This window comes from Bos javanicus, chromosome 1 (assembly GCF_032452875.1).
Source record: "Bos javanicus breed banteng chromosome 1, ARS-OSU_banteng_1.0, whole genome shotgun sequence".
Taxonomy (NCBI): domain Eukaryota; kingdom Metazoa; phylum Chordata; class Mammalia; order Artiodactyla; family Bovidae; genus Bos; species Bos javanicus.
Genome location: NC_083868.1, coordinates 73350402 through 73366741, shown reverse-complemented (window position 1 = coordinate 73366741; position 16340 = coordinate 73350402). Strand labels below are relative to the sequence as shown.

The following is a 16340-nucleotide window of genomic DNA, read 5'->3' as shown; positions in this document are numbered from 1 at the left end:
GAAATTTTATCAAATGTGCTTAATGTCACTGTTAAAATTTTAATGCAAATATAATTTGGAAGGGAAAATGGCATTATTTAAGAAAAAAAGGAAAGAACATAGGTATTTTAAAATACTGGGAAAAGCCAGTGGCTGAACTGCAAAAGAATAAACATTAACTTCTGGAATTATTGACTGGAGTGGTGCTACAGAAATGGTCTTTTATCCTGGTTGGGAAAAAAAACGTCCCCCAAACCGACACTGGCAGGTGTAACAGAAAAGGAACTGAAATCTATTCAGCCTGTGATGTAGCCAAATGCAGGCAAAGCCCATTAAATGCTAAACTGACTGAAATTACCTTCTAAGGCATACAGTCCTAAACCACAGGGAAAGCCGCTGCCTATGCCAGGTGTTGTGGGAGGCCTGTCTTCCCACTCAAATCAAGGGAAGCAACTCCAGAGCTCAAACCAGCTCCCCAGCAGGAAGTCTGTCATGCACATACATGGCCACGCCAAGTGAGAGGCCCCTTGCCCATCAAATGCCAGGATCCAGCCCTGGAAGAGGTGCTGTGGATCAAAGTACAACTTCGAGTCAAACTCAGGAGAAGCTTCCTTGGCCTATTTCCCCAGGAAGATTTCCAAGAATTACCTCCGAGTTTTATTTTGAAGAGAGGACATTACAATCACCCAAGGAGGGAACACCGGGCACAGAAGTTGAGGACAGTAGAGGAACACTGAGTTCATTCAATGGACAAACTGATGAGCTACTGAGAACTTTGAGCACTGAAGTAATGACACCACCAGTGTTTCCAGTCCTTTGGATTTTGAATCCATGAAACAAGTCAGGAACCTGCTGCCCTAAGTGGCAGCTTCCGGATCAAAGTCACAGAACCCTGGCTTACAGGGTTTGGCCATTCAAAAGCAGGTTATCCACCGGAATGAGATATGCTTTTCTTCCTCCATGGAGGGGAGGATTCCAAGGCCAGGGCACAGCAGGGATCTCTCTGTGCTTGGAGAGTAACCACAACCCCAACTTGGCATGGGGACAATCTCATTCAAACTCCTAGGACTCCCTCTGTCCTCTCCTGCAATATACACCTGGAATTGATGGAGGGGGAAGAGGATGGAGAGACAAGCACAACTGTACCACCACCAGCAGGCTGTGGTGCAAGGGACAGGATCAACCCACACTGAATGGAAGGAACTTGGGCTCAAACTAGGTCTTACACCATGCAACCATCCACATGGCTCACAGAAGACACAGAGCTCCTGCAGAACCTATGATACAAGGAAAGCCCTCCCACCCAAACAGAAGGCCAGGTACAGCCTGCCCTCTCTGGGATTCCTATGGTCAGTAGTTAGTTCCAAGTTTTCCCACTCCACGGAGTGCTCTTTTCACATTCATGGGTGCCACTTCACCTCAAGTGTACCATGGCGTACATGGCATTAGCTTTTAGTTTGATCTTCCTAACTATCAATAAATTCTGAGTCCCTAGTCTTCTATTTCACCATTTCCCTCAGATCTCCTGATACTAACATTTGGCTCTACAATGCATCTGACTGATGGGTTACCATGGGCTGGTCACAGACATGTGACATGTGGAAAGCTGCATTGTTTTCCTGAAAAATTCAAAGTTAAAAAAAAGAAACAGGAGAAATATTAAGCAGGAAAATAAATCCAGAGTGGGCAGTATTCATGTAACTGAAGAGCAAACAGATGTATATAAAGACACAGAAAAAAAGAAATGTTGTATCATTCATTTAAATCTTTATTTTGATCAGCTTCAATCAAAAAAAAATTCATAAGGTTATTTACAGTGCTGAATGTACAATTTGAATGTATGCCTTTTTGACATCAGGGTACCATTCTTGAGCAGCAATACAATTTTAAAAATATAAAGATGCAGTATCATTTCTGATATAAAGTTACTTAAAAAAATCCAAAGTCTTAGGGAATTCACAAATCATAACAGAAAGTAACTATTAATTTAATGTGCACATAATTACCAAATCTTAATGCATTAAAAATATGTGTAAATGCCCACAGACTGTACAAAAATTAACATTTTGTTAAAAGTTCCCAACCACCTCCCACCACAAATATACAAAAGTCTTATTTTCAGATATGTCAAAACTGCATGCGTGAAATCTTAGAATGTTTTCTAAAGCTGGAATTCTGCTCTTCTCTAGACACTGCCATTTTGGGAACAGAGTACATAAAGGCTGATATAATTTTCCATGCCTTTGAAACTGTGCAGTTATTTTCTTAAACATGGGAAACAAAATAAATAGTAAAAACTGCAACAGTTTTATTTAAATGCAAGTAGAATTTGGAAAGCTTTCCAATGTAGGGATTACAAAACTAATATAAAAAGTTTTTATTTTATTGTTGGCTTAGCCACTTTTTATTCAAGCATTATTTGCAGCATCGCTTTACAGCAGTTGGTGCTAAAAGTTACAAAACATATAGTTACCACTATTTATATTTGAGGGAGGGGAAAAAAAAAAAACTTTAAACAACCCTGAGGGAGACACACATTAAAAATCTTGTTATTTATTTAAAAAGTTAAAAAGTTACATATTATTTAACAATTACTTTTCTGGACATTTCTGTCCTTTAAGTATATGCATAAATAAAATTTAAATCAGCAATATTTATTAATCTTAATACATCAAAATAATATATGTACAGATTTTAAAATTTAGATCTGTATACACTCAAATAATTTAATGTGAAATTCAGAATCGAAATTACTATGTAATGGTGACCTACAGAGAGAGGACTCTATCTATGGCACTGAACAGGACCCACACCTGAACTCACAGACATTCTTCAAATCACATTCTGGAAGCCATCCAATAACCACCTGAACAACCCACCCTGTCTATATTCAAATCTAACCTCCTACAAATGCTTTGTCTACCTACCTAAAAACCTCATTCCTCTGAAAACAATATGGGAAGATGTGATATAAAACCCTTATAAAATCTAAAAGTTAAAAAAGGGGGGAGGGTGTCAAAAATATAGCTCTTTTATGATCATGCTCTTAAGGATGTTAAATACAATCTAATAATTGGATTTTAAGCTGCTACTTAGCAATTAATTATATGCTTCAGTATTTAAATCAAAGGATACACTCATATGTATTGAAAGTGAATTGAATGTGGAAATTATAAAATGATTAAAAGAGTAACTATAGAAAAAAGTGCTAATTCACAGCTCAAGAGGTCTAAGATGCATAGCTTCATAGAATCATTCATGGAACAACTGTTCTTATCATCTAATGTGTATTAATATAGTATCATACTTTTTGATGGAAAACTTCGATTATGTTTTTGTAAGAATCATCAGTGGCCATAGCAGTAACAGTGATCCTGAGTGTAACTTACATTTTTCTACAGTTACCAAACATCATCAGGTCTCTGCAGCATAAAAAATGAGAACCATGTGGTTCTACGGTTCTGGGTAACATGTGATCAAATTGGTAAATATGTATCAGGAAGATAATGATCAGCTAGAAGCAGAAAGCACAAGCATGCTACTGGTCAAGGAAGAACAAAGGATAAGATCATACAGTCTTAGTAGTTTAGTAGCTACTTTACAGCAGTATCAGTTTTCCTGTTTATCAGAACTCGGCTTTGCCAAACTACTGGATCTTACCTATAAAGACATTTTTAAATCACCTTAATTTTGTTTAGAATTTAAACGCTAACCAGGAAAAACAGAAAGGTGAAAAACATGTTCCACATTTCTTTTGGCTCAATGAATGTTTTTTTTTTTTTGAACTTCATTTTTTTTCTCCCAGAAATTTCCACAACCCAGTATGTTCATTTGCAAACACTCAATCCAAAATAGGTACGCTCTGACCTGTGGCGCCACCTAATGGCATAAAACAAACTCACCAGGTTCATACTGGTTTGAAAAAAAAGCAGTCATTCAAAGCTGCTCATTTTCTAAGCCTCATTATTGACAGGAGAGACCTACATCAAACCTTTAAAATTTTAAGAGGGAAAATTCTAACTCCAAAACTAAAACACAAAAAACCAAAAGACAATTATCCTATGTCTTTAGGTAATAAGAGACGTAAATAAAAATAAAAAGGCATTTAAAATAATATAAAACCTGAGAGGGGGTAAAAAACAGGTATGAAGGGATATTAGAAAGACAGATCTACATCTACTGCCAAAAGAAATAAGCTTTCTTCCTACTGAAAAATATTTAAACATATAACTAAAGCAAATTACACTACTGACACCAGACGTAGTCCAAGATGCACTTAATAGCTTTGAGGGACATCTCAAGAAGGCAGTGAAGCACCTTGCTGATAGAAAAATAAAACCCAGGCAGTCTGTACAGAAAATATAAAACCATAAATGGAAATTACCTGAGTTGTTCTATAAGCAACATCCTAGACTCACTCCTAACTCTAGGCTATCAAAGGGAACTGGTGTATGTATACAAAGTTTTCTTTGGGAGAAATACTGAAATCAAATGAAAACGGGCTTTTTACCTATTTTCATTGGAGGCTAACTAACACCCATTTTATTTATCAATCACAAATTTAGGGACTGTATATAAATGATGACTTTTTCTAAAAAGGGGGCTGTGAAAATAAAGGCATAAACTAATAAGTCTTAGAAAATAATATCTAAACACCTTTCAGATACCAACTTTCTTCTCTACCCTATAGAGTATCACTGGAGGGTAACAAGGAAGCAAGTTCTGGAAATATAATATTTTAGAGTTACTGAATGAAGGTATAGGACTTTATAGATAATTAATTATTTAACTGGCAGGCCAATTTCTTTTTGTTTTTGTTTAAAAAAAAAAACTCTCAATCAGCTACTATATTGGAAGGGTACAAACTGAAAGGGTGCCATTCTGACACACAGGATCAGATACAGTCCTACATTTACACTCTCCTCAATACTGCTACTAGAATGCCACTGAGCCCGATTCACTGCTAGGTTATGGTGATGATCTGACATGACCCATTCTCCTTTACTAAAGCTTTAGCTTCTGTTGTTGTTTGAGGTTTTGGCGGCCATTCCGGGTCAACCAAGAGCTCCTGAGCCAGATACATGTACTTGGCCTTTGGCATCTTCTTCCTACAGTTCAGGGCCCAAGACAAGCAGCATTTCTCCCACCAATCCATCGACTCCTAAGAACATAAGGAAAAAAAGGTACACCCAGTAAATTAAGAGCTGCTGTTTTTAACAGTTTTGTTAAAGCATAGTTCATCAGCACAGAAAAATAAGAGGAAATGACTTCTGAGCGCAAGAAATCATGAAAAAAAAATGCTTTAAAAAGTCAGCTTTCAATTAATTAGGAACATTATTTTTTTTAAGAGTACAGTTTTAAAATTATCTATGTCATTTACTTCATTTTATTTAGTTCTATGTTCCTATCTCCTCTTGTACGCATACACATTTAAAAAATAACTTGTATAACTGGAGGCTATGATTCCATTACATAAAACATCTAATGTATTGAGAATAACTTTAAACTATTCAGAAAGAGAAAAAATTGTTAATATTATATGAAAGCCCCAACTATCTTTTGGTGCTATTGCTTCTAGCAACTTAACCACCAGATCATTTTTGGAAGAAAATGGTATAAAGATACCACTGCTACTGTTAGCATCAGCTTTCAAAGTATTATTTAAATATTGTTAGGTCAAAATCAGAGCTTAGATCATGTTTAATGTCTATCACTTCTTTTAAAACCACATTCTCATTAACATAAAAAAACAAATTTATTTTATAACGATGGTTTCCCCTTGGTCCTCCACAACTGGAAAGAGAGGTATAAAGTAAGTACTATTTCTTAGTAATACTTCACTATAAAAAGCTCTGCTGTCACAGAAATCCTTCTGATCAATCCTAATGTTTTTACTGAATGTGATCTTAGATAGTTCTTGGAGAACAAGAAAGCAGAGTTCCTGGTTACTGTACAAAAAATGTAAATTCAATACAGGTCCTCAGAATTTGTCTTAATTGAAACTGGAAATAAAACCAAATGACTATACTGAGATCTGTAGTTACTTTCATCTCTGAAGAACAGTCAATCCTTAAATTACTTTGACTGTTTCTTCTACAAAGAAAATTTAAACCCTAGGTTGTTTTGTTTTGCCATCAACATATAACCCAGGCTTCAACCAGGTGTAATCTCAACTGCAGTAAAGATGACCCTTGAGCAACATGGGTTTGAACCTGTGCAGGTCCACTTACACGTGGATTTTTTCAGTAAACAGTACAGTACCACATGATCCATGATTGGGTGAATCTGAAGGTACGGAGGGACCCCATTATCTGAGGGTTCTTTAATTATAAGTTATATAAATCTTGGCAGATTTACAGCTGCAGGGAGGGTCAGCGATCCTAATCCTTGACATATTCAAGGATCACCTGTAATCTCACGGAATGGAATAACTGACAAAGACATTCTAATGTTAACTCTCAAAACACCTTCATGATGGAGCAAGACAAATTTGATGTAACACAGATCCTGAAACACAGGTTTCTCAATTGGCCAATGGAGAACAGCAAAAATACTTTAAAATGAAAACCTTTTTAAATTTCTTCATACTTTTACTCGGTAGGTCTCCAGGACCTACTACTCTCTCTCCCTTCAAAACTGGGGATGGGCACGCGGCAGAGCACGTGCAGGAACGTAAGACACCACGAAAGAAGTGAATGCCGCTCAGTTGTGTCTGGCTTTTTGCAACCCCATGAAATGTACAGACACCGTAACGACGTGCTTTTAAAGGCCTTCTAGTTTACTCTTGTCGACAAAACACAGTAAGCTGCACCATTACCAAGCGTTTAAAGGCAAAAACTGTGACCTGTCACAAGTAAGCTATACTGAATCTGTGGTGGGGTGGGTGAGTGGGGATACAGATTTGAGGGTTATTTATCTAGTAGCCTCTATATAATAGCTAAAAAGTTATCACCTTAAAGGAAATCCACAGGAGAACATCTGCCTTAGAATACAGAAGAGACTAGACAGAGGATTCTTCAGGTGATCAAAGAATAATTCCTTTCCAGTACAGGCACATGCACGACATACCTTAATATTTAATCTAAAATTATGGTTCACCACTTGGACCTATCTTTTCCCCAAGATTTGTTCAAATTCTTCAATCTAACTACAGAAAAAAAAATCACTGTTCCTAAATCAATGTGAAAGCTGTCACTTTTTACTTTATAGCAAATGACATGGTTAAAGGGCGAATGGTGAAGGAAGGTGACTTTAAAAAAAAGAAGAGAGGGGGACCAGAAACATATAGGCATTGTTGCCCAGATGAGCCAGCTAGGCTGAAAGTAATGCATAACAGGCCGAATTAAGGAAAGTCAGTCAGGTGTATTCAAATGTAAGATACACACACATACACACACAAATTAAATCCATCATTCCCCACCAGTAAAGAAAGGCAAGCAATAACATTTTAAACAAATTCCATTGCAAACAGAATCACAACTGCATAGTATTCTTTTTAAAGTGTATGTTTTTAAAAAAAAATCCCCATGTCCCTATTAAAAGCAGCATACACTTGTTATAATAAATTAAGTCCCATGGAACACTAGGGATCCCCCCTCCCCATTAGATTCATATTTTGTTCTTGAGCCTTCACCTCCCCTGAACATTATACACAAAAATACACCATAAGCAAGCATAGACTTGTTAGTTTACAAACACAAGCATACCACAAACATCCTCAAACAATGGAATTCATTGGTAGAGAAAATAAAAGGTGCTACAGGCATGCCAAAATGAGAACTAAATCAAGGGAGAGACGACGGTGGCAAGAGGACAAAGGCAAGCACTGTGCAAGGAGAGGGAAGAGCTGCATCACAGGGCTAAGAGTGTGCACCAGGCCTCCCTAAACATCAAGGCCAAGTCCCTGAAGCAGAACACAGGAGCCCCAGCAACAGGATCCTGTGACTTGCTGCTGAAAGGAACGGTTAAATAACCAAGTGTATCCCTGAGAGAAAGGGAAAGTAGCTACTGCAGCCCAGCAGAGAAACCACAAAGAACTTTCAAAAAGTTAAAATTCTCCTGCTTTTTAGAAGACCAGTCCAAGCTGTTCATTACAGAACCCCAATGCTTACTCCTAGCAGTGTCTTTTAGGAAATGTTTTCAGGGGTAGAAAGTAAAATATAAAGTTATGCTACAGGGAAAATGTTGTAATGGTACTGTGGTATTCATATGTCTTTTTTCATACCAATCCTGAATATGAAACAAAGACAATCAGAATTAGCATTCTATCTAAATAAGCTTGAATAATATCCTAAGTGGCATAAAGACTATGGCTGACATCTGGATTTTTTCCCTCTAAAAGGAAAACAAAATCAGGACAAATTCTCAGGCATATCAAAATACCTGATATTAATGACTTTAGTTTTACATCCAACACTAAGCAGCCTCGGTTTAACAGACACAGGATACACACAAACGCTTCTTTAAAAGAGAATATGCAGCACAGATCTCAAACACGGGAAAGTTGCATAGTAAGCCACAGGTGATGGGGTTCTCCACTGAACACTCCTCATTCAGCAGATGAAGGGTGCAGCTCAGGCATTTTGTGAATATCCTTGCTTGAAAATCACTGCCATTTCAACAATCTTTTTTCCTTTCTCTACTTTTTCTTTTTGGTCAGAGAATAAGTATTAATATCTGGGGCCACTAAAGATCATTGTAGGAAAAAAAATAGTTACATAAAAGTTTTAACTTTGATTATTTACAAATGGTTTATTTAACCATTTGATTCAATTTGATTCAACGGACATTTACTGAGGCCACTGAGCGTTAATAAGAAAAAAACATTAATATTTTATTAATAATAAAAAATATGGGAAATAAATGACTATTATATAAAAACATTACCTGTATCTAAATTAGGTTAGCTGCATGAATGTTCAGTGGGCCAAAAAAAACACCCCATATCTAAAACATCTACTATTAAATAAAATGACACCTAAGTTTATTTGGTTTTTTAAGAATTTTGAAGCCTCTGAAGCCTTTCCTGGACCCAGATAAAACTGAATTTGAATTCCAGTTCTAACACCATTTCCTCATCTGTGAAGACAGGGGTATCTTTAATCTCTCTATCCTAATCTCTTAGGTGATTGTAACAATTAGAGAGAATTTATACAAAGTACCTCCCAGTGTCTACCATAAAAAGTAGGTATTGAAACAGTAGCTATTGCTTGTCTCCATTTTGTCACTTGATTGTTATGTTACTTTGCATCTCTATGGCCCCATAAAAGGAGGCAGTGTGGCATAGTGGAAAAGACATTCCTCTTGAAATTGGAAACCCTGGCTTCAACTCCCAGCTCTGCCACTCTCATAAACTGCATAACCATGGCATGCTGACTGAATGCTCTTTATGTATTAACCAAAGTTAGAAATACCTTAAGATTGGAAGGATTTGTATTTGTTTTGTGTGTGTGTGTGGCGGGGAGTGTAATTATTCCTGACTGAGTCTTACAGTAATCTGACTAACTGATCGGTTTCCAAGGGTCACAAATACGAACGGTGAGAGTAAACTACAAACGGAAGTGTTAGAAGATGAAAGCACAGCATCCTGTGCTAAGAGTTTCTAAGAACTCTCTTTACTAAAGCCAGTAATTTTAAAAATGCTTCCTTAAATCATGACCATAGATAATGAAGACCAAAATCCTTGTCTACTCAGTGATGCTCAGAACTGGTAAACATGTGGGCCTGCTGGAGCCACCTGCTCTAGACCACTCTTCTGCCTTCACTCTCCCCCACAGCACTTGAGAGGTACAGCTTCACATGAGAGGCACAGACTCCTAAAAACAATGAGGACACATACTTACTTATAAACTTTTAGAAAACAGATATAACAAATGATAGAATTTTCTGCCACTTAATTCTGATTGAAAAGTGAGGAGGGCTTTCCAATTCAAATGGTTTAAAGGAGCTTTATGATACCCACTTTTGACTTAATCAGGGTATAGTTCCTCTTCAGAATCTGCATTTCCTGTTTAGATTAATTGTCGGAGATCTCTTTGGAAAAACTAAAAACTCAACAGAAATGTTTTCCTGGGCCAAGGCTTTGACAGTACAGACATTTTACATGAGGACTGATGATATGACCCAGACTTAACCCTCTGAAGTAATGCAGTGAGGTAACCAGGACAGAGGAGGTCTTGCTCAGGACTTGAGTCTCTAATACAGCTCTGGTCACACTACTGGGGACAACTGGGTACTACACGGCATTGAGATACAGAAGCGAAAGCAGATTCCAGACTCATCACTTCATTACAAAACTATCCCTACTCATCATCGAGCATGAGAAGAGGAAATGGTGCTCTACAGGACCTCTTATAAACTGATCCTGTGATACTATGCTAGGCATCAAGCCTAATGAATTACCACAGCAAAGCTCAGAACACAGCTGCTCAGGTAAAAGAAGGCTAAAAATAAGTGAGTGACCCACGCCAGGGAATCCTCTTGAATTTGGAAAGCATCTGTGTGGCTTGGGATGAGTGAAAAGTTTAGAACTCATGTGTATAAACTGTACCTAAAAATAGCAATGGGCAAAATGAGGGAGTGAGGCTTTATGTTGTCAAGTTCTCTGCACTCAGTAAGCTGGCTCAGTGCTGTGATTCAATGGTACTGGTTTAAAAAATAAGACTAACCTATATTTTCTGTCAAGAATTTCAACATCCTAATACCAAAAAAAAAATTGGTTCTATTCTGTTTCTCTTTCCTTTTTACCATAAAAACAGTAAAAAGTCCTAAACCATGGTTTGCATAAAAATGAGCACTCTCTCTGAAAATTTTTCTGAATGATGAGAGATTGGGGAAACCCAAAATTAAGATATAGTAACTAACAAAGAATCAGAAATAATTCCTCAAAATTTTGACTTCTGAACACTGATCCATGAAGAAACAATCTCCATTTCATAACTTTATTTACATCCATCTCATTTAGCTTCTAATGGGACTCTCTATAAAAACCAGAAACAAAATTAAAGCCAGACAGAAATGAGAAAATTAATTCTTACCAGTGAGGACAAGACCTTCGCATAGTGACATGAAAGAGATCGGAATGGAAAAGAGATTTTGAAATTTCTGAAGTCCTAAAACATCTGTAACAAATGCTTGCCATGAATTTTCTAGGATGTCTTTACAAAAAAATGAAATACCAGGCACAGAGGGAAAGGTTGAGCAACACACAACAGAATACCATCCTACACATCCTACACAGTGCAGAGTACACAAGTGATGTGAAGAATTGAGTAAGGCTGATTTCCAACCTGTGGTGGCTGTGTGGTGGTGAAGCGATATTCTCCTTGTTTGTCTCGACTGAACACAACTTTCCAAAGGACCATGTCAAGGAAGAAATTCTGAGAGACAGTCCAGTGAGTTAAGCATTAAAAACAACTACATCATTCTTTATTAATGCACACGTTTAAAAAAGCTCTCACAATGCAGAAACATTAGTGAAAAACATGATTTGGTTTTCACACAGAGAATTTCAGTAAATACTGAAAAAGGATAAAGAATACAACAGGACTTTTGTAACAAATATAAATCATCACAAAATTCTTGGTAAAATGGGGTCTCTAAATTTTCCACAAAATATGGCTTTTATATGAATCCTCAGGCCCTTCTCATATTAAAATAATGCTTTGTAATATGAATTATTTTTTGTAACAATGAATTATTTGTATTTAAATATACCTATGTGAGCATGATGAAAAATAATTCTTTTGATAGTAAGCAAGAATAAATCAATGGAGATTAGAAAGGATTCCCCAGAAATCTGTTTTTTAAAAATATTTTATCTTAAATAACATTAACATGAAAAGATAAACTATAGAAAAAGGAAAGCTTTTAATATACATTATCTTAGATGTGCTTTCCATAAAATAGCAAAAATACATTAAACTGGGCAACCTAAAAAGATTAGTACCATAATATTACCAGGCCACCACTATGGCCCCAATTTTAATACAAAGTCATTTTTTAGAAAGATAACAAATTAAACATAATTTCTAAGTCTAGAACTATTATCTCTAAAGTATACATATTTTCCACAAATACCTAATTTTAATTCAAAAGCCTACTCTATGAAACCCTTAACTTAAAAAAATCACAACTGGAACTTCCCTGGTGGTCCAGTGGTTAAGACTCTGTCTGCCAATGCAGAGGACACAAGTTCAGTCCCTGGTCTGGGAAGATGTAAGCCCATGTGCCTCAACTACTGAAGCCTGCAAGTTCTAGAACCTGTGCTCTGGAGCAAGAGAAGCTATCACAATCAGAAGCAAATGCAGCACGACCAGAGAAAGCCCATGTGCAACAATAAAGACCCAGCAGAGCCACAAATAAATTTTTTAAAAAAATCACAACAGTATCTCCTTCTTCATTTGATATACTTCTACTCTAAGAGTGAATTATAACAGTAGTTCTGAGAAGAGACCAAATTTTATTAATAAGCATCAAATGAGAACTTACTATCTCCTTTTAGAAAAGCTGACCTAACGGCAATCCTAGAGAATAACCAGATGGTATACAATGGATCAAAGAGTACTTAAGACCTCTTTCTTCTAGGGAAACTTAAAAGTAAATACCAAGGGAGAAGTTCCAGCAATCGAGTAAGTTTATAACAGTCATTATTTTATATTTTCAGTAAACTCTCTTACTATTCATGTTTACTATACTTCATGGAGACAGCCCTGTCCCTCTCCTCCCTTGAACGTGAGGCTTTACTGTACATCACAGGACTCGGGTGGTACTCTGAGCTCACGGCCTCGGTTTACCAGTTTATGGGCCACCAGAGCACCAATCTTCTCTCAATCACTAATTTTTTATTTTTAACTGCTTATTTATGATGGTACCTAAGTCATATCTCTCTTTTTTGGGGGCCACACTGTGTGGCTTGCAGGATCCTAGTTCCTCGACTAGGGATCAAACCTGTGTCCTCCACAGTAAAGGCATGGAGTCCTAATCACTGGACCACTAGGGAATTCCCTCGTATCTCTTAATATGACTATTATTAGTTCACAGAAAAAGTGAGAAGAGAAGGCTAAATGAATTTAACTAGAGTGAAACAAACTCTCTGTGGATCTCCATAATGTTACCTATCCTTTTCCTGCACTACCATTAAATCACCAAAAATCACAAAGCAGCAAGGCAGCCATTTGATTATGTGAAGTGCTTACTTACCTCTACTGCGATTGAAACAAAGGCATTGACAAGAACGATGATGAGCATAGTTATACGCCACTGATACGGTACACACACTATCTGTAAGACAAAAGTTAATATAGTAATGTAGCTGATATAATAACATTATATCATAATTTCCAAATTTATTTAATACCTCTTATATACCAAACACTTTCACGTATACTATCTACTCAATCCTCAACAACGCCACAAGGCAGATACTCCATTCACTTTTCAGATGATAAAATGTAAAGTGCAGTAACTAAATGTTTAAAATATACATTAAACGGCTGAACTTAAAGAGACAATTCCTATTCAAATTCAAAAGCCCATACTCTACTAGATTATGAATTCTAACATGTCCCTAGTTTTTAAAAAATCCTATCTTTAAACAATGAAGTAGACACTGATCTAACAATGAGGTAATACTCAAACTCTATACTGTTTAAAGCAAGTTCATAAAAAAGAACTATCAGTTCAGTTCAGTCGCTCAGTCATGTTTGACTCTTTGTGACCCCACGGACTGCAGCACACCAGGCTTCCTTGTCCATCACCAACTCCAGGAGCTTGCTCAAACTCATGCCATCCAACCATCTCACCCTCTGTCATCCCCTTCTCCTCCTGCCTTCAATCCTTCCTACCATCAGGGTCTTTTCTAAGGAGTCAGTTCTTCACATCAGGTGGCCAAAATATTGGAGCTTCAGTTTCAGTCCTTCCAATGAATATTCAGGACTGATTTGCTTTAGGATCGACTGATTCGCTCTCCTTCCTGTCCTAGGGACTCTCAAGAGTCTTCTCCAACACCACAGTTCAAAAGCATCAACTCTTCAGCACTCAGCTGTTTATGATCCCACTCTGACATCCATACATGACTACTGGAAAAACCATAGCTTTGACTAGACAGACCTTTCTCAGTAACCAAGTAGTATCTCTGCTTTTTAACACACTGTCTACGTTTGTCATAGATTTTCTTCCAAGGAGCAAGTGTCTTTTAATTTCATGGCTGCAGTCACCATCTGCACTGACTTTGGAGCCCAAGAAAATAAAATCTCTCACTGTTTCCATCGTTTCCCTATCTATTTGCCATGAAGTGATGGGACCAAATGCCATGATCTTCAGTTTTTGAATGTTGAGTTTTAAGCCAGCTTTTTCACTCTCCTCTTTCACTTTCATCAAGAGGCTCTTTAGTTCCTCTTCGCTTTCTCACATAAGGGTGGTGTCATCTGCATACCTGAGCTTATTGATATTTCTCCCTGCAATCTTGATTCCAGCTTGTGCTTCATCCAGCCTGGCATTTCAAATGATGTACTCTGCATGTAAGTTAAAGAAGCAGGGTGACAATATACAGCCTTGACATATTCCTTTCCTGATTTGGAACCAGTCTGTTGTTCCATGTCTGGTTCTAACTGTTGCTTCTTGACCTGCATACAGATTTCTCAGGAGACAGGTAAGGTGTTATGGTATTCCCATCTCTTTAAGAATTTTCCACAGTTTGTTGTGATCCATAGTCTAAGGCTTTGGTGTTGTCAATAAAGCAGAAGTAGATGGTTTCTGGAATTCTCTTGCTTTTTCTATACTCCAACAGAATTTGGCAATTTAACCTCTGGTTCCTCTGCCTTTTCTAAATCCAGCTTGAACATCTGGAAGTTCTTGTTTCATGTACTGTTGAAGCCTGGCTTGGAGAATTTTGAGCATTACTTTACTGGCGTGTGAGATGAGTGCAATTATGTGGTAGTCTGAACATTCTTTGGCATTGCCTTTCTTTGGGACTGGAATGAAAATTGATCTTTTCCAGTCCTGTGGCCACTGCCGAGTTTTCCAAATTTGCTGGCATATTGACTGCAGCACTTTCACAGTATCATCTTTTAAGGTCTGAAATAGCTCAACTGGAATTCCATCAGCTCCACTAGCTTTGTTTGTAGTGATACTTCCTGAGGCCCACCTGACATCACATTTCAGGATGTTGGCTGTAGGTGAATGATCACACCATTCTGGTTATCTTAGTCATCAAGATCTTTTTTGTATAGTTCTTGTGTGTGTTCTTGCCACCTCTTCTTAATCTCTTCTGCTTCTGTTAGGTCCATACCATTTCTGTCCTTTATTAGCCCATCTTTGCATGAAGTGTTCCCTGGGTATCTCTTAATTTTCTTGAAGATATCTCTAGTCTTTTCCATTCTATTGCTTTCCTCTATCTCTTTGCATGGATCGATGAGGAAGGCTTCCTTATCTCTCCTTGCTATTGTCTGGAATTCTGCATTCAGATAGATGTATCTTTCCTTTTGTCTTTTGTCTTTCACTTCTCTTCTTTTCTCAGCTATTTGTAAGGCCTCCTCAGACAACTGTTTTGCCTTTTTGCATTTCTTTTTCTTGGGGATGGTTTTGACCACTGCCTCCTGTACAGTGGCACGAAGTTTTTCAGGCAGTCTATCAGATCTAATCCCTTGAATCTATTTGTCACTTCCAATGTATAATCGTAAGGGATTTGATTTAGGTCATACCTGAATGATCTAGTGGTTTTCCCTACTTTCTTCAATTTAGGTCTGAATTTGGCAATAAGGAGTTCATGACCTGAACCGCAGTCAGCTCCCTGTCTTGTTTTTGCTGACTGTATAGAGCTTCTCCATCTTTGGCTGCAAAGAATATAATCAATCTGATTTCAGTATTGATGTCCATGTGTAGAGTTGTCTCTTGTGTTGTTGGAAGAGGGTATCTGCAATGACCAGTCTGTTCTCTTGGCAAAACTCTGTTAGCCTCTGCCCTACTTCATTTTGTACTCCAAGGCCAAACTTATCTGTTACTCCAGGTATCTCTTGACTTCCTTCTTTTGCATTCCAGTCCCCTATGATGAAAAGGACATCTTTTTTTGGTGTTAGTTCTAGAAGGTCTTGTATGTCTTCAAAGAACCATTTAACTTCAGTTTCTTCAGCACTGGCAGTTGGGGCATGGACTTGGATTACTCTGATACTAAATGGTTTGCCTTGGAAATGAACAGAGATCATTCTGTCATTTTTGAGATTGCACTAAGTACTCAATTTTGGACTCTTTTGTTGACTATGAGGGCTACTCCAATTCTTCTAAGGGATTCTTGCCTACAGTAGTAGATATAATGGTCAAATGAATTAAATTCACCCATTCTGGTCCGTTTTAGTTCACTGATT

At 37.4% G+C, this 16340-nt stretch overlaps 1 protein-coding gene across 4 annotated transcripts in view; it reads right to left on the bottom strand.

Moving 5' to 3' along the window:
* Positions 1-1724: 1724 nt before the first annotated feature.
* Positions 1725-16340, bottom strand: part of ATP13A3 (ATPase 13A3) — a 79008-nt gene continuing 64392 nt past the window's right edge. For 3 of the 4 annotated variants that reach the window (XM_061412484.1, XM_061412503.1, XM_061412494.1), the window contains 3 exons: positions 13180-13260; positions 11268-11357; positions 1725-5140 (listed from right to left, as the gene is read on the bottom strand). In XM_061412484.1, the coding sequence (XP_061268468.1) occupies positions 4943-5140; positions 11268-11357; positions 13180-13260 (369 nt within the window). In that variant the 3' untranslated portion in view covers positions 1725-4942. The remainder of the gene's footprint in view (positions 5141-11267; positions 11358-13179; positions 13261-16340) is intronic. The other variant, XM_061412512.1, reaches the window with a different exon arrangement.